The 26,294-nt window shown below is 49.7% G+C and overlaps 3 protein-coding genes across 3 annotated transcripts; all 3 read left to right on the plus strand.

Annotated features, from left to right (window-relative positions):
• HOXB3 (homeobox B3) lies at positions 1 to 2,277 on the plus strand (the record flags this gene model as incomplete). The annotated part of the gene is given in 2 exon segments (XM_017853865.1): positions 1 to 594; positions 596 to 2,277. Coding segments are annotated over 2 exon segments (804 nt in total), but the record flags the coding sequence as incomplete, so codon positions are not given.
• A 3,287-nt stretch (positions 2,278 to 5,564) lies between these two features.
• HOXB2 (homeobox B2) lies at positions 5,565 to 8,470 on the plus strand. Its single transcript, XM_017853966.1, has 2 exons — positions 5,565 to 6,618; positions 7,384 to 8,470. The coding sequence occupies exons 1-2, from the start codon at positions 6,231 to 6,233 to the stop codon at positions 8,064 to 8,066; spliced, it is 1,071 nt and encodes a 356-aa protein (XP_017709455.1). The 5' UTR covers positions 5,565 to 6,230; the 3' UTR covers positions 8,067 to 8,470.
• An 11,987-nt stretch (positions 8,471 to 20,457) lies between these two features.
• On the plus strand, positions 20,458 to 22,929 carry HOXB1 (homeobox B1). Its single transcript, XM_017853874.1, has 2 exons — positions 20,458 to 21,130; positions 21,581 to 22,929. The coding sequence occupies exons 1-2, from the start codon at positions 20,545 to 20,547 to the stop codon at positions 21,907 to 21,909; spliced, it is 915 nt and encodes a 304-aa protein (XP_017709363.1). The 5' UTR covers positions 20,458 to 20,544; the 3' UTR covers positions 21,910 to 22,929.
• Positions 22,930 to 26,294: the final 3,365 nt, after the last annotated feature.

Below are 26,294 nucleotides of genomic sequence, written 5' to 3' on the forward strand. Positions count from 1 at the left end.
TGCAGTGGTGGCAGTGGGGGCGGTGGCGGCGGCGGCGGGGGAGGAGACAAGAGCCCCCCGGGGTCGGCGGCGTCCAAGCGGGCGCGGACGGCATACACGAGCGCGCAGCTGGTGGAGCTGGAGAAGGAGTTCCATTTTAACCGCTACCTGTGCCGGCCTCGCCGTGTGGAGATGGCCAACCTGCTGAACCTCAGCGAGCGGCAGATCAAGATCTGGTTCCAGAACCGGCGCATGAAGTACAAGAAGGACCAGAAGGCCAAGGGACTGGCCTCGTCGTCAGGGGGCCCATCTCCAGCCGGCAGTCCCCCGCAGCCCATGCAGTCCACGGCCGGCTTCATGAACGCCTTACACTCCATGACCCCCAGCTACGAGAGCCCGTCCCCACCCGCCTTCGGTAAAGCCCACCAGAATGCCTACGCGCTGCCCTCCAACTACCAGCCCCCTCTCAAAGGCTGCGGCGCCCCGCAGAAGTACCCTCCGACCCCGGCACCCGAGTATGAGCCGCACGTCCTCCAAGCCAACGGGGGCGCCTACGGGACGCCCACCATGCAGAGCAGTCCGGTGTATGTGGGCGGGGGCTACGCGGATCCGCTGCCCGCCCCCTGCCGGCCCCTCCCTCTATGGCCTCAACCACCTTTCCCATCATCCTTCCGGGAACCTGGACTACAACGGGGCGCCCCCTATGGCGCCCAGCCAGCACCACGGACCCTGCGACCCCCACCCCACCTACACAGACCTCTCCTCTCACCACGCGCCTCCTCCTCAGGGTAGAATCCAAGAAGCGCCCAAATTAACACACCTGTGATGGGAAAAGGCGGACGAGGGTTAGGAGATGGAGAGGAAGAGGGAAACTATGGAGCTCTGGGGGGCAGTCTGGAGGTCTGAAAGAGGGGCCAGGGAGATGGTAGGCAGGCTTCCTGGCCAGAACCGGCCTGGAGCTTCTTCCCCTCCCCCTGGCCTGAGAGATTGCTTTTAAGTCCACCCCTTGTTCCATCTGCCTGCCAACCCATCGGAAAGGAATCCACAGCAGATTGGAGATGACCCCGTCAACCCCAGGGCTCCAGCACTACCAAGTTGGAATTCTACGTCCTGGAGTGGGGTAGAGGAAGACGAGATAGGATGAGGCAGAGAAGCACATTTTACAAACCAGACAAGATGGCTAGGCCATCACCAACCAATGGACTTACCTTATATCTTTGTAGGTAATTCCCCCCAAATCTTGATTTTTTTCAGTTATCCTTTAAAAAATAAGAAAACACATTTCAAACCCAAAGGGCACAAAGCACGTTCCCTTCCAACTTTCCCAAAACCTCAAATTTGTTCCCATTTATTTGAGGTTTATTGAGGTATCTACCCCCTCCATTTCTAGCCCCAGGTTTTCTGCTCTAGGACATTAATATCTATACATCCCACCCCATCAATTACAGTTTTAGAGGGCTCAGGGATGGTGAGAGATCCTGAAAGAGCTGCCTATATTATAAATTATATATTTTTTTTCTTCTAAGGAAAAGTGTGTAGGCTTGGGCAGGCAGGTTGTTAGGACTGAAGGTTTGCCCATTCTGCTGCCTCCATCTCAGCTCCAGCTCCATCCCCCTCTCTCCACAGAAAGCAGTTGGTGACGCAAGGTTCTATACTTTTTTTCTGTTGCTTTCTTGACTTAACGTGAAAACAGGGTATATTTGAACAAACTGTCTGTCCCAGGCAGGGGCTGGGCAGGGCCTGCGTGCCTTGCTCAGCCTCCTGACAGGACACTTTTGTTGCACTTAGAGTTTACATTTTAATGGATGTAAAAACAACTGTGAGAGATGTCTGGGCCTGCAGAAGTCCAGCATTGCTCAAAAAAGCGTGTGTTCTAGTGAACATTTTCATATATATTTATTGGTTATAGCCTGTTAAAATATTTTCTTTTTTGTATTATTTATCCCCCTACATTATGTATTTATATGAGGGAAAAAAAGGAAAAAAATGTACTTTTTTAGTATTTACTTGTTACAAAGGACATTGTGTTTCCTGTCATGTAAAACCAGCTATTTTAGTTACTATTGTACTCTAGAAAAGAGCTGTAGATTTATGTTAAACTCGTACTTATGAGCAATTGTAATTAGTTCTAAAAGGCATGAACTCAGCTCCTGATTGTCACTGTATAGTCCTGAATTTGTAGAACTAGAGTTAATTCCCTCTTGGAACTTTCTTTGTTCTTCAGTAGTTACGTTTTTCCTTACCTAAAAGGGTTGTCTGTCAAACAATTCTTGAATAAACTTTCTGTTATCAATTTTATCTTGTCCTGGTGGTCCAATTTAGATAGCAGAGCAAGGCTGTTGACTGCCAAATTTCCCCCAAGGGAAGAAGGACAAGGACATTGAAGACCCTTCCCTGGCCTTTTTGTCCACTGCCCAGGTTCCTGTCTCCCCCTTGATATGTCTTAAGTTTAAATACCATTTTCTCACTCATAAGAGCCTGTAACATTTTGCCAACTTCTTTAGCTGTGGTTTAAGTGACAAGTTGGGAGAAGTAAGGGGGACTCTTGGGTGTTCTCTGTAGGTTTTTCTGTTTGGCCTCTATGCCTCTAGGTTTTTCATTCATCGACCTTTCGTCTGTTAGCGCCTTTGGCCACAACCTCCATGCACCACCCCCCACCCCTTCCCACTACCAACAAGAAAATCTGGCAGATTACGGTTTCTTCCAGGAAACCTAAACTTCGCAATCCTCTTCCGGAGCTACAAAGAAGATGTCACGTGACCCGAAGCCCAACCACCATTGGGTCTAAAATGAAAACAAAGAAAAATGATTAATCTAAAAAAAAAAATCTAAGGACTAGACTTCTCAGGTCAAACTTTAAAACTAAGTAAAATTAAATCACTAAATAAAACTCGAGGCAGAGGGAGGGGAAGCACATTTGATTTCCCCTGCCAGAGAAAGGGGAGAGGAGGGTGGGAGAAGCTATTGGATCTACGCGTAAGTAAAACGGTCCCCAGGCTAAAGTGCGGCTCTGTTTCCACCATCCTTGGGAAAACTTCATTTCTTAGTCGTGGTTCCATAAAAGTTTTATCACATTGGAGTGAGAATAGAGAGGGTCTGTCAAAGATGAAATGTCACCGCCGAGTCTCTGGAGCCGATAAGAGCGAGAAGACAGGGCGGCTGAAATATGGAGCTAATTCGTTGAAAGAGAAGCGATGGCTGCTTGCTGAAGAGCTGCATAATTCTAATTGTAAGCGATGTGCCTGCATTGCTTAATTAGGAGCATATATTTGGTGGTAGTCATGGTGGGGGAGTGAGAATCGTTCCAGGCCCTGCCTTAAAGCGAGGGCTGATTTTCATTTTTATGTTGCATCCTGGCAGTCCAAGGTTAGTAATTATAGTCTTTATGCAACAATAAATAACAATAAAAAAGCAACCTGAATTCTACACCCTCCCCCTTCCCCACCACCAAGTAGGATTTTAACTGGACTCGGCTCATCCAAGCAGCAAGCAATTTAGCATTGGGTCAGGCTATAATTTAAAGGCATAAGAGCGTGCAAAGTTTGATTGGGATCAAATAACGCTCAAGGGTTTTTCTTTCTTTCTCTTTCTCTCTTCTTCCCTGAATAACATTTTCTGAATGATATAACTAGATGAAGCACCATGTTTGATTCTGGGGGTGGGTTGGGTTGCTTATTTATCTAGCAGGAAAGAGGCCAAGAAAGATAATTTAGCTTAAGTTTGAAAAACAGAGCTTTGGCTCAGAGCTGGAATTGCAAACAAGAAAAATAAGAACCAACTTGGCTTGGTGTTCCCTATCCTTCTCTTTGGAAGATTCCAGGCGCTCAGCTAAAGCAGCCAAAGATGAGGGTAAAATATCCTTGCTGTAAAATTCACAGCAGGACAGGGGGGCGGGGGAGAGATGTCTCTGAGAAGGAGGGTTCTCTTGGCCCCTTTTAACACCCAAGTTTTCCGCTGTTTGCTAATCTGGCCATAAAATCTGTCAGTAAGGGTTAGAGAGAGCTGTATTTCCTGCAGGGACAGTCTCTGCCCGAGTTGCCCAAGATAAGCTCTGGATCCTTCAGCCAGCTGGAGAAGCTGTTGCTAAACTTTCAGAGGTGTTCAAGGGGATGGCCAGAGGGAGAATCCACTCTCAGGCCTCCCTGCATGACTTCCAGACGCTGCTTACTATTTGGATTCTTCTATGCCCCATCTACACCTCTAAATGGCAAAAATTGTTTTATTTGGAGTCGAGTTGCACACTACTGTCGCTGGCCACTTTGCCCAGGTCAGAGCAGCTCTCTCTGTTCTCAGCCCTCCAGAGCATGCCTCCCCGGTCCCTGCAGCCCCCACCTCCAACTCCCCTTTCTTCATCCTCCGCTCCCCCACCCTCATGCTTCTACTCAGACTTTTCTGCTCTTCTTTTTAAATACTCACCACCACCCACGCAGATGTTACATTGACAGAAAGTTTCTAGTTCCAGCTCCGGGCTCAGTTGCCATTTCTCTGCTAACCAGCCTTCTCCTCCTAGCAGGGCTGCAGGGAGAGAGGAGGGGGAGGGGAGGCCAGAGCCGTGGGAGTTCTCCAGGCAAACTTTCCACCCAACTTAGCGCTTTCCCTCTGTCCCCATTTCCCATCTGTTTCCCAGCTCTCCCAGAATCACCTTTCTCTTTTGCACCCCACCCCACCCCAGGCCTTTTAAGGGATGTGAAATTTTGGCTGTTCCCTCTACTTTCCCAAAGAGCCAAATTCTTTGATGCAATTGGAGGGAGCTGTCAGGGGGCTAAGATTGATCGCCTCATCTCCTCTCCGTCCCTCTGACCCACTTATTTAAAAATCTTCCTCCAGATCGACTTTTCATTTTCTGCTTTGAGGCCTAGTTTCCCACCAATTGCTTGGGGCTCAGAGTCTTGTGCCCTCTTTCTATAGTAAATTACAACACTCTAAACTTCAGACTATCTTGATCTCCTCAAAATAAAATAAATTTTAAAAGCATTTCCCCTCAGGAGCCAGAAATGGAATATCATCTCAGTGGTCATTATTTCCACCCGCATCATCTTCAGGGAATTCTTCCTTGTCAGGGATTTTTTTTTTTAGCTAGCACAATGGCAAAAATGGGAGGGAAAGTCTCTTTGTCCTAGGGGAAAAGCTCCCCACCACATTCATGCACACACATACTCTGATCTGAACTTTGAGAGTGCTCTAAGTTAAATCAGTGGCTACCTCAGTTGTTGTTCATGTCCCTGGATATGGATACAGATACGAGCTTGAGGCTTGAGTGGGTACATGCACATCTTAGACTCTGCTTGTTTTCAGGGGGAGAGGGGTGTAACAGAGAAGCATGGATGCCTGAAAGTGAGGAAAGCAGGGGGACACAAGGGGAAGAGGCAGTGCTGCAAACACTAGGCAGAGAAGAGAAGCCAGGCCACACAGCGATGGAGGCCAGAGGCCCAAAAATGCCCCTCATGCTCCATCTCACTCTTATGTGTCCACCTGGGAGTTCCTGTCCATTTCCCAAGATTTAACTGTTGCTTTTGGAGGGTTAACATGGGAATAGTGGTGCTGATGATTATAAATCTCTTTCTTATTTGCACCTTAACACTGACCTTTTTCAAAGAGTGGAAGCCTCTTTCGACTCCCTCTTCCTCCAATGCAGGGATCCTCACTCATCTTTTCTTGGGGAAGGGGAGAAGGGAAGAGGATGCTGCTGGCCACATAAGCCACATAAGGAAAGCCTTAATTTACTCTATTAAAACATTTGGAAAAGAGGAAGGTTTCTCCCTTAGAGTCTCTTCTTTTCCAAGCTTCTGAAACCTTCTAACCTCCGAAAGGGATGAGGAAGTGGTTTCTCTAGCTTTTCTGGAGAAAGGGAGGCACTGGGGAGAGAGCGTGTGAGGCACTGGTGTAGGAATGGGGGCTCATGGTGTCCAGGTCATGGTCCTCTGGTGTTTTTGAATCAATTAAAGCAAATAATGCTCTCTGTTTTCCACCAGGCCCAGACGAGCGATTGGCGGAGGCCGGTCCCGTGACCACGAATTCCCTGTAATTTCGCCGGAGTCCTGGGTTTAATAGAGAGAGTCCCCATACGCTTGTATTTATCAGCAATATACAATTATAAAGGCCCAAAATAAAAAAAAAAAAAAGAGAGACCGAAATCTCCCCCTCCCAAAATCGCTCCATTACATAAATCTGGGGGGGCAGGAGGGGGGGTCCCTTCCGATCCTCCCTCCTGACGCCCCCCCCAGCAGCCCCCCCCCCCCCCATTGAAAGCCATGAATTTTGAATTTGAGAGGGAGATTGGGTTTATAAACAGCCAGCCATCGCTCGCCGAGTGTCTGACTTCCTTCCCCGCTGTCTTGGAGACATTTCAAACTTCATCAATCAAGGAGTCGACATTAATTCCTCCTCCTCCTCCTTTCGAGCAAACCTTCCCCAGCCTCCAGCCCGGCGCCTCCACCCTTCAGAGACCCAGGAGCCAAAAGCGAGCCGAAGATGGGCCTGCTCTGCCGCCGCCACCGCCGCCGCTCCCCGCTGCCCCCCCGGCCCCCGAGTTCCCTTGGATGAAAGAGAAGAAATCCGCCAAGAAACCCAGCCAATCCGCCACGTCTCCTTCCCCGGCCGCCTCCGCTGTCCCGGCCTCCGGGGTCGGATCGCCTGCAGGTCGGTAAGCGTGGTGGGGGTGGGGTGAGGGGCACCTAGAAGAGGGGGAGAAAAAGCAGTGGAAGGAGGTTGAAAAAAAAAAAGGTGGCAAGCCTGTTGGGGTTCCTTACCCCGTCCATTCCTGGGATGGGGAAGTAGAATATCCCACTGGGGGTCAGGCCTGGCCGCTGCCAGCGTCTTTTTTTTTCTCCCTCTCTCTCCCTACAGCTGATTTTGAAAGCTGGTTGGGGAAACGCCTTTTTTCTGCTAGAAGAAAATGATTTGATTGAGGTTTTCACCCGTATCTGTGTAGGGGAATGAATATGTTGTTGCTGGGATAGACTATAGAAGCAGAAAAAGATTCGGTCCTTTCTGCCCCAACTCTAGGAGAAGAGGAAGAATTCAGAGCTAGGAAGGAAGAGGGGTGAAGAACAATCTTTATGACCCTCGCTCCGGTTGAGTTGTAAAGTTCCGAATTGAGGGGTCCACTGGGAGGACTTGGGAGGGGGGATCTGAGGTTCCGGCGCCGAAGGGAGCCGCTCTCCGCCCCCTGCGTGGCCCGTGGGCGGCTCTGAATGCTTTGCCCTGACCAGGGCCGGGGCTGTCGACTAGGGAGGGAGAGAAGAAAACCCAAAAGCCGTGAAAGCGAGCCGCTGTGGGGTGGGGGCGGGGGTGGGGTGGCGAGGAAGGGGAGAGGTGATACTGGTTTTGGCGGATGGAGTAGTCCGAACTAAGATTGGGCTGAGTACACGGCCCGCTTTGACGCCCAGCTTGTTTTCCCTGCAGATGGCCTGGGACTGCCAGAGGCTGGTGGCGGCGGGGCGCGCAGGCTGCGCACGGCTTACACGAACACACAGCTGCTGGAACTGGAGAAGGAATTCCACTTTAATAAGTACCTGTGCCGGCCACGCCGCGTCGAGATCGCGGCCTTGCTGGATCTCACCGAAAGGCAGGTCAAAGTCTGGTTCCAGAACCGGCGCATGAAGCACAAGCGGCAGACACAGCACCGAGAGCCGCCGGATGGGGAGCCTGCCTGCCCGGGCGCCCTGGAGGACACCGGCGACCCTGTCGAGGAGCCCGCGGTCAGCCCAGGCGGCCCCTCCGCCTCGCGGGCGGCGTGGGAAGCCTGCTCTCACCCGCCGGAGGTGGTGCCGGGGGCCTTAAGCGCCGCGGATCCCCGGCCTTTAGCCGGTGGCTTAGAGGGCGCGGGCGCGCCGAGCCCTGGCTGCGCGCTGCGCGGGGCGGGCGGGCAGGAGCCGGGACCATTGCCAGAAGATGTTTTCCCGGAGCGCCAGGATTCGCCTTTCCTTCCCGACCTTAACTTCTTCGCGGCCGACTCCTGTCTCCAGCTATCCGGAGGCCTCTCCCCTAGCCTACAGGGTTCTCTCGACAGTCTGGTCCCCTTTTCCGAGGAAGAGCTGGACTTCTTCACCAGCACGCTCTGTGCCATCGACCTGCAGTTTCCCTAACCCGTTTCCTCCTCCCGGTCCTTTCAACCACCGCGCTCCTTGGTCATCTACTGGAAAAATCGAGCCTCTCCCACCCCCAGTCGCATAGACTTACGTGTTTTGCTAAAATTCAGGTATTACTGAATTAGCGTTTAATCCACTCCCTTTCTTCTTCTAAAATATTGGGCACTCGGGCATCTTTTAAAATTCACACAGAAAATTCCGTTTGGTAGACTCCTTCCAGTGAAATCTCAGGAATAATTAAACTCAAGGAGGACTTTCTTAAAAAAAACTAGAGGGACTTATTTTCCTCTTTTTTATGTTTTAGACTGTAGATTATTTATTAAAATTCTTTAATAATAGGAAAAGGGGAAAGTATTTATTGTACATTATTTTCATAGATTAAATAAATGTCTTTATAATACGAAAACGAGTGTTTGTGTTGGGACTTAACCTTTTTCCCCGCGGCCCCAAGGCCGGTCCTCACCCCTCCAGGACCTGTGCGAAGTTGATTCGGTTCAGCGGCCTATGTGGCAGCAAAGCCTCCTGGGCCGGCGAAGTCCGGGTGGTACAAAGGTGACCCGATTGATGGCCGCTTCGCCCACGGCTCTGGCAAGAGTCGGGAGTTTGCAGGAAGCTCGGTCACCTCCCTGCCCCTCAGCAGAGGGCCTTTGGTCCTGAGCGGGTGGTCCTGGGGCCTCTGTTTAGAAATAAAGGTGGGTAGGTGGAGGGAGAAAGTATACAGCGAACAGTGGAGGGTGCAAGGAGAGGAAGCCTGGGGACGGGCTTTGGGGTCGTGGCGGGGGCAGAAGTTTCCTGGAATTGGGAAGAATCCAAGGGCTTCCTTAGACTTCTTGCTTCTTATGACCGAAGCCGGTATAGGGCCTTTTTCTGAACTCAAGAAGCCTAGGGACGAGAGGCCTGGGGCATGAGCCGGGCCTCTTTGGGAGTTGTAGGTGGCTCTCCAAGGAGTGGAGTGGAGTCGGGGATTTTCTCGGGAAGCAGGGCCCCGCACCCAGGGATGGTAACTGCTTCCAAGTGGGCAAGAAAAGAGGCCAGCTGAGAAATGTGGCGCTGCCGGGACACCCACGGACTCTGGGGCTTCTGGGCTTTGGGGGACCATCCGAGAAGCAGCCGGGCGAGAAGCCCAGGGAGGCCCGGCAGCGTCGCCAGGCGCTGGACCTGCAGGGAGAGAAGGAGGAGCGAGGAGAGTGGGAGTGAGACAGGGAAGCAAAGACGATGCTCAAAATGGCGCTGGAGCCAGGCGGCGGGCGGGAGGTGGCGAGGGAAGAGGCTGTGGCCGCCATGACAGCCTTTGCGGGAGGCGCCGGCCCAGCCGGGATCTGCCCCTGCCCCCGCCCCCGCGTCCTCCCAGCCGGATTTTCCAGAGGCCAGGGAAGAAGGGGAGCCTGGGAGTCCCACCTTCGTTTTTGTTTGTTTGATTTTTTTATGTTTAAAGTGAGCTCAACGGACGCTGAGGGCGCGAGATGGAAAGAGAGTCCGGGTGGGAAGGGAAGGGAAGGAGAGCGGCGGGTCTGCGGGCCTGGGTGTGCCTCATCCAGTCTGACTTTTGATCCTTCGCTGTGGGATTTGAAGCCAGGCCAGAGCTTTCTCTAAATGCAGACCCACCTGTCTTGACCAACAACTTCATTTTCCGTATCAACACCATGTCCTGTCTATCCCCCACCACAGCCTGCCTGGTTCCTTGTAAACCTGGTAAGCGGGAAGCAAGGATCGATGGGAAGGTGGAGATTTAAAGGGCTCCGGAAAGCCATCCATCCTACTTAGGTTTCCTTAATATTTCTCCCGCTCAGAAACAGACACTGCGGGGCTATCTCCCCGGCAGATGTTGCCCTTCTCAAAAAGCAGTTTATTTCCTGGGCCTCCAGACTTTCCCCTGGACCAACAGGACCGGGATTTAGAGTACCAGGTACCCAGAGGCAGCAATTGTCAGGATAAGCCAGGAGCCAACATAGGTTGTGACACAGAGGACTAGACAGGCCCTTTGCATAGTTTTAAATGGGTCCCTCAGTGTGGGAAGTACACACATCTTAGTTAGCTGGAATTTAATCCCTTAAACTGTCTTAATATAGATTTCATCTCGTGCATTAAATAATCTTACATCATGTTAAATTGCACTTATTTCTCTCATAAATAAATTAATATAGAACAATTAGATGTGTTATAATAATAGCGTGTATCTTAGTTTATTTTCCCTCATAAAACATATAGGTATGAAATAAATTCAATATATTAAAGTAATAATACACAGCTTATTGGCTTGTGTGTTTATTTTCCCCATAAATAAGTGAATATACAATATATTAAAACAACGCTATACATCTCATTGGGCTGCGTGTTTATTTCTCCATAAAATATGCCCACAGGCAGTGTTTAACATCTTAAATATCATAGCACACAAGCCATCTCTACACTAGCAAAATGAACAGATATTTCAGCTGGGGCTTTGATTTCTATGGACAGTCAAACTAGATAATTTGGTCTAATTAAAAATGCTCTTGCAGCTAGCTATAGCAGGTTGTTACAAAGATCAAGAATATCAGAAGGATCTTGCTAATGGCCTACCTTCCAGTTTCTTTGGTCAAAAGGGGAGCACCCTTCCTCAGTGCCAAAAAAAATGCAGAGTTGGCTCTGCGGGAGAGAATTTCTATCCCCCATCATGGTTTGCAGCACTCAAGGGCATCTGATGCACCAGTTCTCTGGAGCCTGGCTGCTCCATGGACCAGCAGCATCAGCACTACCTGTGAGCTACTTAGAAATACAGAATCTTAGGCCCCTGAATCAGACCTACTGAATCAGAATTTGCAGTTTAGCAGCTCCCCAAGTGATTTATATACACTTAAAATTTGAGAAGTACTGCTAGATCATAGTGCCACCTTGCTTTCTGCCTTCCTCCATGCTTCAGAATTTTTGACTCACTTTACCTGGCCCCTGGCTTCCAATTCTCCTAACCCAAACCAGTAGCTCAAATGGCAGGGAATCTTTGTTCCTGCCTGGGCCTGCATCAGTCCTGATTCCTTCCTGCCAAAGTAGTGGGGAGCCAACCAAAAGCTCAATGTACCTGTTTAGATTCAGGTACTTTGGATATGCTAGGGGTGAGAGTTCTTAGTCAAGGTATTGCCTTTGGCTGATTATTGGAGAGGAGCTGAAACTCTTTTTACGGGAAACACACAAGGTTGCTGGCTCTCTCCTTTCCAAATTTATGAAACTCACCATCTCTGATGATACCACAACAGAACAAAGAGGCAATGCATTTGCAGAAGAAAGTGACTCCCATTTTCAGTTTCCCCACCCAATTCAGATTCAAGGGAATGCCTGGCAATTTGGGATTCATAAAGGATTGCAATTTAGGATCCCTGTGTTCCAGATTAACTTCTTTTCCTTCTTTCATCTCTGGGGTCATCCTTTTTAGCTTGAGTTTTCCCAGTTGGCCATGGAGAAGTAAGAGGAAGAGGGGTGGTTCCCAGATAGGGCAGCACACCCCAGTGGTGGTGGCAGATTAGAGGGCAGCTCCAAGTGGCTGCACTCACTCATTCCATCCTGACTGGGGCAGGGTTCCTCTTGGGTCAGGACCAATTGTGAGTGGTCTGTAGCACAGAGTGGTTATAAATTCGCTGTGGTTGGAGTGGGAAGGTTTCAGTGCAGCCCGGAAAGCTGCTGGTCAGTCTGCCCTGCTCTTAGTGAATCATTCTTTTAAGAAGCATGTCTCATTAATATTACAGTGAAAGCAAAGGACCATTAGACTGAGGAATTACTTGCAATCATGATAACCCTGAGTCATTAAAAAAAAAAAGTTAACTTATGCCTGAGCAAGTCTCTTCCCCTTTCTGGACCTCAGTTTCTCTGTCTGTGAAATAAATGGAAGAATTAAATGCCTCTAATGTACTCTACATTAATATATATGTATATTCTTTAGTATATATTATTTAGTCTTCACAAACAATATATTAACTGTTTATTATGGCTGATGTCTTGTGCTCTTAAGTAATTCTTGGTGTTCGACAATGACCTACCCCACATGAATCTGGTGGGGGCAATTTTAACAAATTTTCTTTTATTTTTTGAGATAAGGTCTCACTTTGTCACACAGGCTGGAGTGGAGTGGTGCAGTCACAGCTCACTGCAGCCTCAACTTCCTGGGCTCACATGGTCCTCCCATCTCAGCCACCTGAGTAACTAGGACTACAGGTGCGAGCCACCATGTTTGGCTAATTTTTTTTTTTTTTTTTTTTTTTTTTTTTTTTTTTTTTTTTTTTTTTTGACAGAGTCTCACTCTTGTTGCCCAGGTTGGAGTGCAGTGGCGCAATCTCAGCTCGCTTCAACCTCTGCCTCCTGGGTTCAAGCAATTCTCCTGCTTCACCTTCCTGAGTAGCTTGGATTACAGGCACCTGCCACCATGCCCGGCTAATTTTTGTAGTTTTGGTAAAGATACAGGGTTTCGCTATGTTGGCCAGGCTGGCCTCAAACTCCTGACCTCAGGTGATCTGCCTGCCTCGGCCCTCCAAAGTGCTGGGATTACAGGCATGAGCTACCGCGCCGGGCTGGCTATTTATTTATTTTTGAGACAGAGTCTTACTCTGTCACCCAGGCTGAAGTGCAGTGGCAGGATCTCGGCTCACTGCAACCTCCACCTTCTGGGTTCAAGCGATTCTCCTATCTCAGCCTCCCAAGTAGCTGGGACTACAGGCACCTGCCACCACACCTGGCTAATTTTTATATTTTTAGTAGAGATGGGGTTTCACCATGTTGGCCAGGCTGGCATTGAACTCCTGACCTCAAGTGATCCGCCCGCCTCGGCCTCCCAAAGTGCTGGGATTTACAGGCATGAGCCACCTCCTCTGGCCTTTTATTTATTTATTTTATTTATTTATTTTTTATGGCTAATTTAAAAATATTCTGTGGAGACGATATCGCACTGTGTTGCCCAGGTTGGTCTTGAACTCCTGGCTCAAGTGATCCTCCTGCCTCAGCCTCCCAAAGTGCTAGGATTACAGGCGTGAGCCACTGTGCCTGGTCAATAAATTTTAATTAGTATCTTTACACCAATAATCATGCATTTATCTTTATTTAAATGAGTAGAGAGTGAAATCTTTTCAACAAGCAGGTAATTGGGTGCGGTGTTGTCTGCCAGGTGCCCGGTATTCAATAAATATGAGTATTAAAAAGTATCCTAGCCAAGTTTTCCTCTGACTTTCATCCTCTGCCACTTCCCCCAACATTTGGTCATGTTTACTCTTTTGTTTTTTGGTTTTGTTTGTTTGTTTGTTTTTTTAAGTAGGCCATTTCATATAAAAAGAGCCACCAAACTTCTTTTTTGACACGATGTTCTAGACTTTAACAGTCCCTTTCAGTTATGTTTAATCTTGTTGTTGGGGCATCAGAGCATAGGCACAATTTCTGAGACTCCCTAAAGAGCACTGCTGAATTCACCTACCCATCTTTCACCCAAGTCTCTGACAAGCACTTGCTGGCCCCACTGCAGATCTTCTTGGGATGTGCTCTCAGTCCTCACTTTGCAGAAGATGGCCTGTAGGGCCCCACTTCATCCTCTGCCTGCTGAGGCTAATTATAGCCCAGATCCTCCACTGACCTCTCCACCCCAGCTCTGCCTATCCCTCTTCTCTCCTCCCAGCCATCCCTCTCTCTACACTCAGGGGTAAGGTAGATACTTAGTGCCGGAAAGAGATCTTCCTCTTCAGAGGAGAGAATGAATAGTAAAGGAGCCCTCTTAAAACTTTCTCTCCCTCGAAACAACTGCAGAAAAATCACAATCTGTACAGTCATTCAGACCCAAATTCAGCTTGATCAGTAATTGGCTAAGATTTCCAAAGCAGATATTTTGGCCAAAAAAACTATTGCATTTAGATACACTCGATTAAGTAGAAAATTATTTTAATTCTTCATGTCACTCTAACCTTTCCTTTTAGAAAGATCCCAATCATTATTTAATCATGCCCCCAGTTATTGGCTCCAGATGGAAGTTTACATCTTGTTGATCTGTCTAGATTCCAGAAGTCAGGTCCCCTCTAGGACGGACAGTTTCCAAGCTAAATCCCTTAAGGAAGAAGAGACAACATCCTCCCTAGAAAACTTTTCCCCAATATTTGGAAAATCAAGAAGTTCTTTCTAATATCCAACCACAAACCTTTCTGTTGCAATTTTAATAATTTGGATTCTTTATAGGTATAAAATATTAGGCTTTGGTTTTCAAGAAACAAAATCGTTTGCCTAAACAGAGCCAATCTTCTCAATGAAATTTGCATATGATAAAGTACATATTATATTGTATAATATATGATGCTTTGTTACATGAAAATATAGCCTAAATTCTATTCTCCTATCACATCTATCTATCTATCTATCTATCTATCTATCTATCTATCTATCTATTTTTTGAGACAGATTCTCACTCTGTCACCCAGACTGGAGTGCAATGGCGTGATCTCAGCTCACTGCAGCCTCCGCCTCCCAGGTTCAAGCAATTCTACCTCAGCCTCCCAAGTAACTGAGACCACAGGTGTGTGCCACCACGCCCGGCTAATTTTTGTGTTTTTAGTAGAGACAGGATTTAACCATGTTGGCCAGGCTGGTCTTGAATCCCTGAGCTCTGGTGATCTGCCTGCCTCCGCCTCCCAAAGTGCTGGGATTACAGGCATGAGCCACCGCAACTATCCTACGTATTTCCATATTTTAATATGCTAGTTATATATATATATATATTTTTTTTTTTACTTTTTTTTTTTTTTTTTTTTTTTGAGACAGAGCCTCTATCTGTCGCCCAGGCGGAGTGCAGTGTGCGATGTCGATCTCGACCTCACTGCAACCTCCGCCTCCCAGGGTTCACTCCATTCTCCTGCAAGTAGCTGGGACTACAGGCCCTGCCACAACGCAGCTAATTTTGTTTTTGGTGAGATGGGGTTTCAACCGGTTTAGCCCAGGATGGTCTCCCGATCCTCCTGATCTCGTGATCGCGCCCACGCTCCGGCCCTCCCAAAGTTGTTGGGATTCACAGCGTGAAGCCACTGCGGCCCGCCTAAATGTAAGTTAATATTAAAAGCAGACTGACTCATATAATTTCAGAATGTGATTTAAAGTTGATATCGCCCGGGCGCGGTGGCTCAAGCCTATAATCCCAGCACTTTGGGAGGCCGAGACGGGCGGATCACGAGGTCAGGAGATCGAGACCATCCTGGCTAACACGGTGAAACCCTGTCTCTACTAAAAAATACAAAAAACTAGCCGGGCGAGCTGGCGGTGCCTGTAGTCCCAGCTACTTGGGAGGCTGAGGCAGGAGAATGGCGTGCACCCGGGAGGCGGAGCTTGCATTGAGCTGAGATCCAGCCACAGCACTCCATCTTGGGTGACAGAGCAAGACTCCGTCTCAAAAATAAATAAATAAATACATAAATAAATAAATAAATAAATAAAAATAAAGTTGATATCATACATTTAGAGAGTTCCCTATGGTTTGTATTTTCTTGTTTGCTTTAATCCTACTAACAAGGCAGCAAGATAAGTAGTATTAAACCCATTCTTTTTCTCCGAGGCTGAGACTCATAGAAATCAAGAAACTTGTCTAGTGTCACAATGCTAAGAAATGGCCAAGCAAAGGCCAGGCACAGTGACTCACGCCTGTAATCCCACACTTTGGGAGGCTGAGGTGGGTGAATTGCCCAAGCTCGGGAGTTCAAGACCAGCCTGTGCCACATGGCAAAACCCCATCTCTACCTAAAATACAAAAAATTAGCTGGGTATGTTGGCATACACCTTTGATCCCAGCTACTTGGGAGGCTGAGGTGGGAGGATTGCTTGGGCCTGGGAGGCAGAGGTTGCAGTGAGCCGAGATTGCACCTCTGCACTCCAGCCTGGGTGACAAAGTGAGACCCTGTATCAAAAAAAAAAAAAAAAAAAGATGGCCAAGCAAGGACTTGAACCCAACTATTCTGGCCCCACAGCTAGCACTAATCCCATTACAATATGTACTGCCTACAGTCTAAGGTTCTCAACCAGATTTATGACAGTTTAATTAGCTTGAATTAAAAGAAACGTCCTTTCCCTGACAGCAACAAAAACAAATCATCTCATAGTGAAAAACTTGTGGTGGTGCATGCTTGTAGTCCTACCTACTCAGGAGGCTGAGGTGGGAGGATCGCTTGAGCGCAGGAGGTCAAAGCTGAGGGAGCCGTGATTGCACCATTGCACTCTAGCCTGGGTAACAGAGCGAAACCCTGCCTGGGAAAAAAAAAGAAAGAAGGAAAAAAATTATGAATATTCTTTTACCTCCTAAGCCCCAACCTTTTTTTTTTTTTTTTTTTTTAAATTTGAGACGGAGTCTCACTCTGTCACCCAGGCTGGTGTGCAATGGCGCGATCTCAGCTCACTGCAACCTCCGCCTCCTGGGTTCAAGCGATTCTCCTGCCTCAGCCTCTTGAGTAGCTGGGATTACAGGTGCCTGCCACCATGCCCGGCTAATTTTTGTATTTTTTAGTAGAGATGGGGTTTCACCATGTTGGTCAGGCTGGTCTTGAACTCCCGACCTCAGTTGATCCACCCGCCTTGGCCTCCCAAAGTGCTGGGATTACAGGCGTGAGCCACCGCGCCGGCCTAGTCCCAACCTTTGATCTTGGGTTTGGCCTCCCAAGATTCGGGCTGGAGAGAGCAGATAGAGACATTTAAGATCTAATGAAAGAATTTAGATTGCTCCTGCCAAGCCCCCAGCTGAAGCAGCTTCCTCCACAGAAAGGACCAAAATCTAAGGTTAAACTTCTAATATATCCCCATTCTGGTTAGAATGGTTTCCTTGCCTGCATTCTCAGTGTGATAAGGAGTGAAAACTGTCAAAGATAACTTCAGTTCCAAACATGTCTATGTTCTCCTTACTCTCTTTTATGCACAAGCAGATCATACAAACTAGGACATCAACTTTATTTCGTTTGGTGTTCGGTCCACCCAGACACTCTCTGGTGAGTTTAATTTGGTCAACCAAAAATCCTATGGGTCATAAGTTATTCCAGTCAGCGAAGCTTCTTTTAGGGAGGAGGAGGAGATTGGGAACCTAGGGATCAAAGTCGCTTGGTTCTCCCAGTCCTTTCTGCTGGGACTGTGAGAACCAGTAGGAATTTGGGGAAGTTTTAATGTCCCTGCTAACCCAAGAGAAGGTGGCATGACTCAGGGATGAATTGGGAAGCATAGTGAATTTGGAAAGCTGAGGCAATAACTGCAACTGACAGTATAACTTGAGGCACTTTTTTTTTTTCTTTTTTTAAATAGAGACAGGGTCTCTGTCACCCAGGCTAGAGTGCAGTGGTGTGGTCATAGCTCGCTGCAGCCTTGAACTCCGGGGCTCAAGCAATCTTCCCTTCTGAGCAGCTGGGACTTCGTGGAGGCACCACCACACCCAGCTAATTTTTAAATTTCTTTATTTTTGTAGAGATGTGGTCTCACCATCTTGACCAGGCTGGTCTCGAAGTCCTGGGCTCAAGTGATCCTCTCACCTTGGCCTTCCAAAATGCTGGGATTAAATGTGCAAGCCATTGTGCCCAGCCAACTTAGGGCACTTTTGCCTCAGTCTTTGACTTCAGCTGTTATAGAGGGAATGCATTCCTCAATTCCCAGACAGATTTGTGATGTTTTATTAAACTGATTTGAAATTCACTTCTTCCTTTAGACCTCAAATTGTTCCCTTAATTATGAAGGCAAAGGATGGGGTGAGAAGGTTCTCCCTGGGATGAGGAAAAGGTGGAAGGTGAAGAAGTCTCAAGTCTCTCAGAAGCAGGGCAGCGAGATCAGACATAGGCCTAGTTCAAATTTGGGGTTAGAAGACAAACCCTAGTTTCCTCCAGACAAGTTATTCTTAGTGTCTGTGGAAGACATGTTAAAATGAAAGGATGAAGCATCTGCAAATCTTCTCCCCAAAAAAGTAAAATAGAAAGAAATAAGCTTGCTCTCACCTCAATAATCTCTTTCTCTTCAATTCCTCTGCAGGTCACCTCCTCCCATCTCAATTTTCCTTTCTTTTGTCTGCCCTCATTCCCTTGGCAAGTGAACATTCTGTCTCTTCCCCATTGCATCTCTTAAAGAAGTTACCAGCTGGTCCCCCTCCCCCTCAGCTTGAAGCAGGGCCTGAAGCAGAGTACACATGATCAGGGAAAGGAGACAGGGGTTCTGTGAAATGCTTTGAGCTCTTTCAGAGATGGGGGTGATGGCCAGGTGCGGCAGCTTAGGCCTGCAATCCTAGCACTTTGGGAGGCCGAAGCAGGCAGATCATTGAGGCCAGGGGTTCAAGACCAGCCTGGCCAACATGGCGAAACCCTGTCTCTACTAAAAACACACACACACACAAATTAGCCAGGCCCCGTGGTACATGACTGTGGTCCCAGCTACTCGGGAGGCTGAGGTGAGAGGATTGCTTGAACCTGGGAGGCAGAGGTTGCAGTAAGCCGAGATCACTCCACTGCACTCCAATCTAGATGACAGAGTGAGACCTCATCTCAAAAAAACAAAACCCTCTCCCCGAAAAAAACAGAGTTGGGCTAGGCCCACAATTATTAGAGAAGAGAAAGGCAGTGTGATGGTAGTGGTATATAGAGCAGAAAGCACGAGAGGCAGCTATGGCAAGGTCAAGCAAAACAAGAGGGAATGGGAGACAAAGATGGAGGGGCAAGACACAGACTGAGAGGGACAACTTTGGGGTCCCTTGCAGAGGAAGGAATATTCATCCTGCCCTTTTTGGAGTGTGGAAACCTGAGAAGTTTTGAGGGTCCTCCCTAAACCTGTCCCACCTGCTTCCCTTTCCTCTCCTGAGCTTCATTGTTTACAGAGATCACTCCCTGAACTCTTGCCCTCCTGGACTTGCCCTAGCTTCAGCCCCAGGCCTCTGACCAGGCAGACACCCTGACAGGTTACAAATGAGCGTGGGTGTTGGATTGCGCCAAGCTCTTGCCCTCGAGTTGCCTGGAGGAGGAGAATCAATGGGCCCTACCTAAGGGCTTCTCTTCTAGTCCCATCTGGGTTTGGAGTCTGAGAAAGTGAAGAAGACACATCCCGTGTTCCTCCACAACAGCCACACAGAACAAAAAGGGGCGAGATGCCACTTCTCACTCCGGAGTCTTAGAATTCAGAGCCTCGGGGCTGCCACCCTGATTCTCCCACTCTCTAACCAAACTCCCTTTATCAATTCTAGAAAAATCACTGAAATCTGGAGTAATCTTTAAGATTTAACTGGTATTAAATTTATGCATCTGAGGTTTGGAATTTTTTTTTTTTTTTGGAAGGAGATGGAGGGTGGTGAAGGAGAGATAGGTAGGAGGGAACCAGGAGATTGCAGGTCTCCACTAGTTTTAAACACTTCAAGAAGAGAATAAAAAATTCCCCTCCTCTTCACCTCCCTGTAAGCATCACCTGGCTGTGCTTATTGTGGCTCTCTAGAGAGATATAGGGAGTTATTTAAGTCTGAGTGAGTGAGCTAGCTACAGCTATGGATGGCTAGAGAGAGGATAAATACATCTAGAGAGATGAGTTGATGGATAGGTAGGGAACGAATATAAATATGGAGAAAGATGGACGAACAGAGAGATGGATTGAGACAGAGAGAATATAAAGAGAGGTTGAGGGAGAGAAATGGATGTGTGAATGAGGACAGAACATTTATGCAAAGCGAGAGAGAGGGAAGATGGGGCATTTTCCATCCTTTTCTCCACATTTCTGTAGTCCTGCCTTGCTCCCTGAAATGCCATTTTCCCACCCCTGGCTTCATGAATTCTTCCTCTAGATTCCAGATCCTGCCCCACACCCTTAGGTGTTTTTGCACCACCTCCCCCAACCGCCCTACCACACAGTCATCCATTTGGCCTAAGATAACATACCTCACCCGGCTGTCCTAGCCCATCACCCTAAGACAAATTGGAAGAAAGGAACATGGTTCGGGAGTTCTGGGCAAAGTAAGGAAGCTGGATTCCCCACCTCCAGGTCCACAGACTTGGGGGGAAGGTTTCTTTGAGGGGTAGGAAGAGTGAGGGGCAGCTGGCTTGAATTTGTCCCAATCTAATAACCCAGGAGCCTATTGAAGGCCTTGGGGGTTGGGAGGGAAGGAAAGTCTTGAATATTCTCCTAACTTTTCCCCCCCTCCCTCTGGTCCCTTCTTTCCAAAAGTCTTTGAAGAAAGATGTTTTTGACGCTTCCATGTCGCTCTCAGATGGATGGGCTGCGGGTGATTGAAGTGTCTTTGTCATGCTAATGCTTGGGGGGTGATGGATGGGCGCTGGGGCTGCCAAACTCTGGCCCGCTTAGCCCATTGGCCTGGGAGAGATCACATGTGCCCCCTCACCCCCACTCCCTACCCCCTTCCTAGGGAAGCGCTGGCCCAGGCGAGCAGGCCAGGCCATGGATTCGAGCCCCAGCGCTGTGACATACTGCCGAAAGGTTGTAGGGCAAGAGGGTGTCTCCCCCAAACGGGCCGACCCTCCTGAGGCCTTGACGCATGGACTATAATAGGATGAGCTCCTTCTTAGAGTACCCACTCTGTAACCGGGGACCCAGCGCCCACAGCGCCCACAGCGCCCACAGCGCCCCAACCTCCTTTCACCCAAGCTCGACTCAGGCGGTTGACAGCTATGCAAGCGAGGGCCGCTACGGTGGGGGGCTGTCCAGCCCCGCGTTTCAGCAGAACTCCGGCTATCCGGCCCAGCAGCCGCCTTCGGCCCTGGGGGTACCCTTCCCCAGCTCCGCGCCCTCCGGGTATGCCCCAGCCGCCTGCAGCCCCAGCTATGGGCCTTCTCAGTACTACCCTCTGGGTCAATCAGAAGGAGATGGAGGTTATTTTCATCCCTCCAGCTACGGGGCCCAGCTAGGGGGCTTGTCCGATGGCTACGGAGCAGGTGGAGCCGGTCCGGGGCCGTATCCCCCGCAGCATCCCCCTTATGGGAACGAGCAGACCGCGAGCTTTGCACCGGCCTATGCTGATCTCCTCTCGGAGGACAAGGAAGCGCCCTGCCCTTCAGAACCTAACACTCCCACGGCCCGGACCTTCGACTGGATGAAGGTTAAGAGAAACCCACCCAAGACAGGTAGGGCTCAGATGTGGCCACCCTTTCTCTGGGGCCCAAAGTATCTCTGCTTCCCCTGCAGTGACATGTCCTGGGCCTGGGCTGGGTTCTTCTCTTTCAGTGGCTCTGGTAGACACAGGTAAGAGCACAACCCATGTCTCAGGTCAGGTGAGGTCTCCTCACCCAGTATGTAACCAGTCACCCCAGGAGTAAGTTTCCATACACAGCCCACTTCCTGATCTGTGCACCCAGCACAGGCCCAGGACCTGGTGTGCATCGGGGGATGGAAGTATGGGAAGGCTGCTCCGGACTTGATGATCACCATGGGGGTACCTGGGTCCCTGGGAACTTTGACAACTGTACTTCGGCAGAATGGTGAATGGAGATCCAGAGCCAGCCCCCGGAGGAGGGAAGGGGAAGGAGAAAGAGGTGAGAGAATTGACCTGGACTTTCTCCCTGCCCCGCCCCTAGCGAAGGTGTCAGAGCCCGGCCTGGGCTCGCCCAGTGGCCTCCGCACCAACTTCACCACAAGGCAGCTGACGGAACTGGAAAAGGAGTTCCATTTCAACAAGTACCTGAGCCGGGCCCGGAGGGTGGAGATCGCAGCCACCCTGGAGCTCAATGAAACGCAGGTCAAGATTTGGTTCCAGAACCGACGAATGAAGCAGAAGAAGCGCGAGCGAGAGGGAGGTCGGGTGCCCCCAACCCCACCAGGCTGCCCCAAGGAGGCAGCTGGAGATGCCTCAGACCAGTCAACATGCACCTCCCCAGAAGCCTCACCCAGCTCTGTCACCTCCTGAACTGAACCTAGCCACCAATGGGGCTTCCAGGCACTGGAGCGCCCCAGTCCAGCCCTATCCCAGGCTCTCCCCAACCCCAGGCCTGGGCTTCACTGGGCTGGGGATCCTCTCTAGGGCTGAAATGCCAGTTTAGAGCTGCCTGGGGGTAGGAGGGGGGATGGGGAAACATTTTTCTCAGACCTGGGTGACTGGGGGCCCTACAGGACCAGAGGCCTGGGAGGCATGGAACCTGTCAAAGGTAGAGGGAAGGGCTTCTGCCTTTGATCTGGGGATCAACTCAGTGTCAACATGAGGTGGGGGTGGGGGCCAGCCTCATCCTCCTGGATTCATTCTCCTTTCCCTTCCAACTTCTGTTTATTCAGTTCAGTGCCTTCAAGCTTTGAGGAGTCTCCTCACGCACTCTTACCCTAATTCCCCCATTCTAGGCTTGAGACAGAACCTTACATTTTCTTGTGTGGGAGGTGTTTGGGTGCAGCCATATTATTATCAATGCTTAATCCAGTCACCACAGACCTTACAATAGCACCAGCTGCCTTGTGACAGACCAAAAAGCCCCTGCCCCCATCTAACCCCATTAGCCCTCTCCTGGCACATTTACGTTGCACTAATGCAGCCTCCAGAGGTTGTTTTCTGAGACCTGCCTCCTCACACCAGCGACCTCATCACTATGTCACCAAAGTGTTTTGGAACTTGGTATTTGAGAGACTTCTGGAACGCTGTGCAAGTCCTGCCCCCAGCAAGCCACAACCAGGAAGGTGCAGGCACACCCCCACTAGCTCCTCCCCTATTTATTGCCTCCTGGAAAACCCAGGACCCTCTTCCCCATCTCCACCCCTACCCCTGGGGGCAGCCCAGGGAAAGCCAGGCACAGTGAGGGCTCCCAACAGCTGCAAGGATTTATCTGAACCTTGGAGAAAGAGGAGGAGCCATCTAAGTTTCTGGAAACCTGAGCCCCAAGTGAGCCGGGGTTCGCTTTGTATCTGCAACTACCTCATTTCAATAAAGTCTGTGTTTTCCCTTCTTCCTGCCTGCTTTTGTTTCTCCATTCAGGGGTAGAGGAGGCCTCATACTCCGTCCACCCTGGAGAAGAGGTGAAGAAAGAGTGGCCATTGGCTGGTTGGGCTGGAATGAACTAGCTTTAAGATCTCAGCTGGATAAAGAGAAGGACTTACTGGGTGTGGCCTAAGCAGAATTGGGTCCCAGGCACTCAGGCTTGACAGTTGTCAGTCCCTTGGTTATTGCAAGAATCCAGAAAAGCATGGAAGAAGTCTGTGGGATGAATGCAATTCCCAGAGATTTTTCTTTTTCTTTTCTTATTTATTTATTTATTTTTGAGACAGGGTCTGACTCTGTCGCTCAGGCTGGAGCGCAGTTCTTTTGTTTGTTTGTGTTTTTTTGGGGGGGCTGTGTTTTTTTTTGTTGTTGTTGATGTTGTTGTTCGTTTTCTGTCTGTTTGTTTTTTGAGACAGGGTCTCGCTCTGTTGCTCAGGCTGGAGTACAGTGGCATAATCTCCGTTCACTGCAACCTCTGCCTCTCAGGTTCAAGCGATTCTCCACCTCAGTCTCCAGAGTAGCTGGGACCACAGGCGCACACCACCATTCCCGGCTAATTTTTGTATTTTTGTAGAGACGGGGTTTTGCCATTTCGCCCAGGATGGTCTCCAACTCCGAGGCTCAAGTGATCCACCCGCCTCCGCCTCCCAAAGTGCTGGGATTACAAGTGTGAGCCCCCGCGCTGGGCCAGCCCAGAGAGTCTTGAGAGGAAGACGGGAAAGAAGAGAAACATCTGTTTGGAGAGGACAAAAGAGGGTGTAAAAGAGGAGGAAGTGTGCGGGAAGGCGACCCGAACTCTACCCCTTCCCATGCCCCTCAACTCCCTCCCTCCCGCCCAGAGCTAGGCCTGGCTTAGACCCCAGAGGGGGTCGCTGACAAACTCCAAATTGGCACACAGCTTAATACCCCCACTCCCACTCCAGCCCAGCGCCCCTCCACCCAGCCACTCCGCGGGGACGTCAGGAGTGGCTGCCTGAGTCCGGCCGCAGCTGGCCAGCCTTCGCAAGGCCTTTCCGCCTGGGCTCAAGGTGAAAGCCCTTGGTCACTGGGCGCTGGACGGCAGGAAGGAGGTGGCCGCGAAGGGCCTAGTCGGGGGCAGTGTGCGGGGCGGGGAAGAGGAGCCCGAGATCGAGAGAGGGAGGAAGACGACGGGGGCTGGGGGAGTCCGAGGATGGTCGGGGCCTGACGGCGGGCAGAGGAAGCCGAGGTAACCCGGGATTCCAGGCTGACCTTTTTACCTCGAAGCGTCTCTGGGCTTTCCAAACAAGCCGACAGCGCGCCCGCGGGGGCAGCTATTGTCTCCGGGCGGGTCCTACTGGCAAACCTTTGGTCGGCGGAGGCGGGGGGCCGGGGCTTAGGAAGCTCCGCGGCGGCCAACAAACCTCGATCGCTCACTGGCCCCGCCGAGCCGTCGAGATGCCGCGGGCCTCCGGGATCGGGCCCTGGTTTGATTCCGGTTACCCCGGGAGCCCAGATGCCCAGGGGCCAGGATGGAGGCGGGCCAGACCAAGGTGGGGTGTCTTCTCCATACCCTCTGATCTATTTAATTCTTGGTCTTTCGAGGGAAAAGAGGCAGCCAAAAGGACTAAAAGCGTACGTGAGAAAAGCCGAGCATTTGATTCCTAATGAAATTGGTGCCATTACATGAGAGGCAACGTTATCAATAATTGTGCAGCCCAGCTGGAGAGGAAGAGAAGTGTGCTGCAAGAGGAAGCCTAGCTTTCCCAAAGGCAGGCTGATGTCTTGGCGCCCATTCGTAAAAAAAAAAAAAAAAAATAATATATATATAATATATATATAATAATAAAATATATGTGTGTGTGTGGTTTGGGGGTGGTGTGTGTGTGTGTGTATAGACTGCTTCATTTAATTGAAATTACCACCAAGCTTGGCTTCCCCAAAGGGGTCACCTTGACAGACGGGAGAGAATGAGTGTCGGTGGAAACAAAACTCCCCTTGTGGCCGGGCGCGGTGGCTCAAGCCTGTAATCCCAGCACTTTGGGAGGCCGAGTCGGGCGGATCACGAGGTCAGGAGATCAAGACCATCCTGGCTAACACGGTGAAACCCCGTCTCTACTAAGAAATACAAAAAACTAGCCGAGCGAGGTGGCGGGCGCCTGTAGTCCCAGCTACCCGGGAGGCTGAGGCAGGAGAATGGCGTGAACAGGGGAGGCGGAGCTTGCAGTGAGCTGAGATCCGGCCACTGCACTCCAGTCTGGGCGATAGAGCGAGACTCCGCCTCAAAAAACAAACAAAAAAACAAACAGAAAACAAAACTCCCCTTGCTTGGAGATATTCAGTGTGAGCCACTCGAGTCTTCTGGGTTGCGTATTTGTGGATCCTCCAAACCTTGGACAAGTGGGAAAGAAAGCAGGAGGAGGAAGGTGCGGTGGTGAGAGTAAAGCAGAACCATGAGTATGGTGGAGCAGGGCCTCAGATGGGTGGACAGGTCCTTGAGGAGGATTGATGAAGGGGCCAGGAGGAAAGAAGAAGGCTGCTGGCCCATTTGATTTTTGGTCATAGCAGAGGGGAGCCACCAGATTCCCCCAGGGAAGGGTGAGGGGCAAATCAATTCTCTGTTCACAAGGGCAGGCTCAAAATAATATCCAGTGAATGTAAGCCTTCCATCTCCTTTGATGCAGAGCTCCTGACCCCTTCCTCTCTCCTACTTGCACTCTCCTACTTGAATCCCACTTCCAATCTGAGGCCCTATACAGGCCTACATGGGAGACATTAGGACAAAGAAGAGAACGCTAAAGTAACAAAAACATTTTGCTCCCATTGAGATAAATTGATAATCTTCTTTTTTTTTTTTTTTTTTTTTTTTTTTTTTGAGACAGGGTCTCCCTCTGTCTCCCAGGCTGGAGTGCAGTGGCCTGATCTCAGCTTGCTGCAGCTTTGACCTCTTGGGCTCAAGTGATCCTCCCACCTCAGCCTCCCAAGTAGCTGGGACTACAGGCACATGCCACCATGCCTGGTTAGTTTTTGTATCTCTTTGTTGTAGAGACGGGATTTCGCCATGTTGCCCAGGCTGGTCTTGAACTCCTGAGCTCAAGCAATCTGCCCTCCTTGGCCTCCTAAAGTGCTGGGAGCCATGGTGCCCAGCCCTTCATTGTTAAACTTTCCAGAATAGATGCCAAATTGCTTCACTCATAGAATTCTTCATGCCTTTCAGATTGCTGTTTTTTTTATAGCTCTGGGGGGGGGGGTTTTCATTTTCTAGGAGGTTTAAAATTTTTTTTTTTTTTTTTTTTTTTTGCAAAATTTGAAAGCTCTCCACCCACATCTCCACTTCCCAAATGTGAGAAAATATCTCCAGTTTGAAAATAAAA

Source organism: Rhinopithecus bieti, unplaced genomic scaffold, assembly GCF_001698545.2.
Source record: "Rhinopithecus bieti isolate Rb0 unplaced genomic scaffold, ASM169854v2 scaffold_35856, whole genome shotgun sequence".
In the NCBI taxonomy this organism is placed as follows: domain Eukaryota; kingdom Metazoa; phylum Chordata; class Mammalia; order Primates; family Cercopithecidae; genus Rhinopithecus; species Rhinopithecus bieti.

Excerpts from the sequence above, each read along its gene's own strand:
- HOXB2 (XM_017853966.1), top strand. The coding sequence starts at position 6,231 with ATGAATTTTGAATTTGAGAGGGAGATTGGGTTTATAAACAGCCAGCCA. Across the intron at positions 6,619-7,383 it reads CGGGGTCGGATCGCCTGCAG|ATGGCCTGGGACTGCCAGAG; the intron begins GTCGGTAAGCGT and ends TTTTCCCTGCAG.
- HOXB1 (XM_017853874.1), top strand. The coding sequence starts at position 20,545 with ATGGACTATAATAGGATGAGCTCCTTCTTAGAGTACCCACTCTGTAAC. Across the intron at positions 21,131-21,580 it reads GAGAAACCCACCCAAGACAG|CGAAGGTGTCAGAGCCCGGC; the intron begins GTAGGGCTCAGA and ends CCCCGCCCCTAG.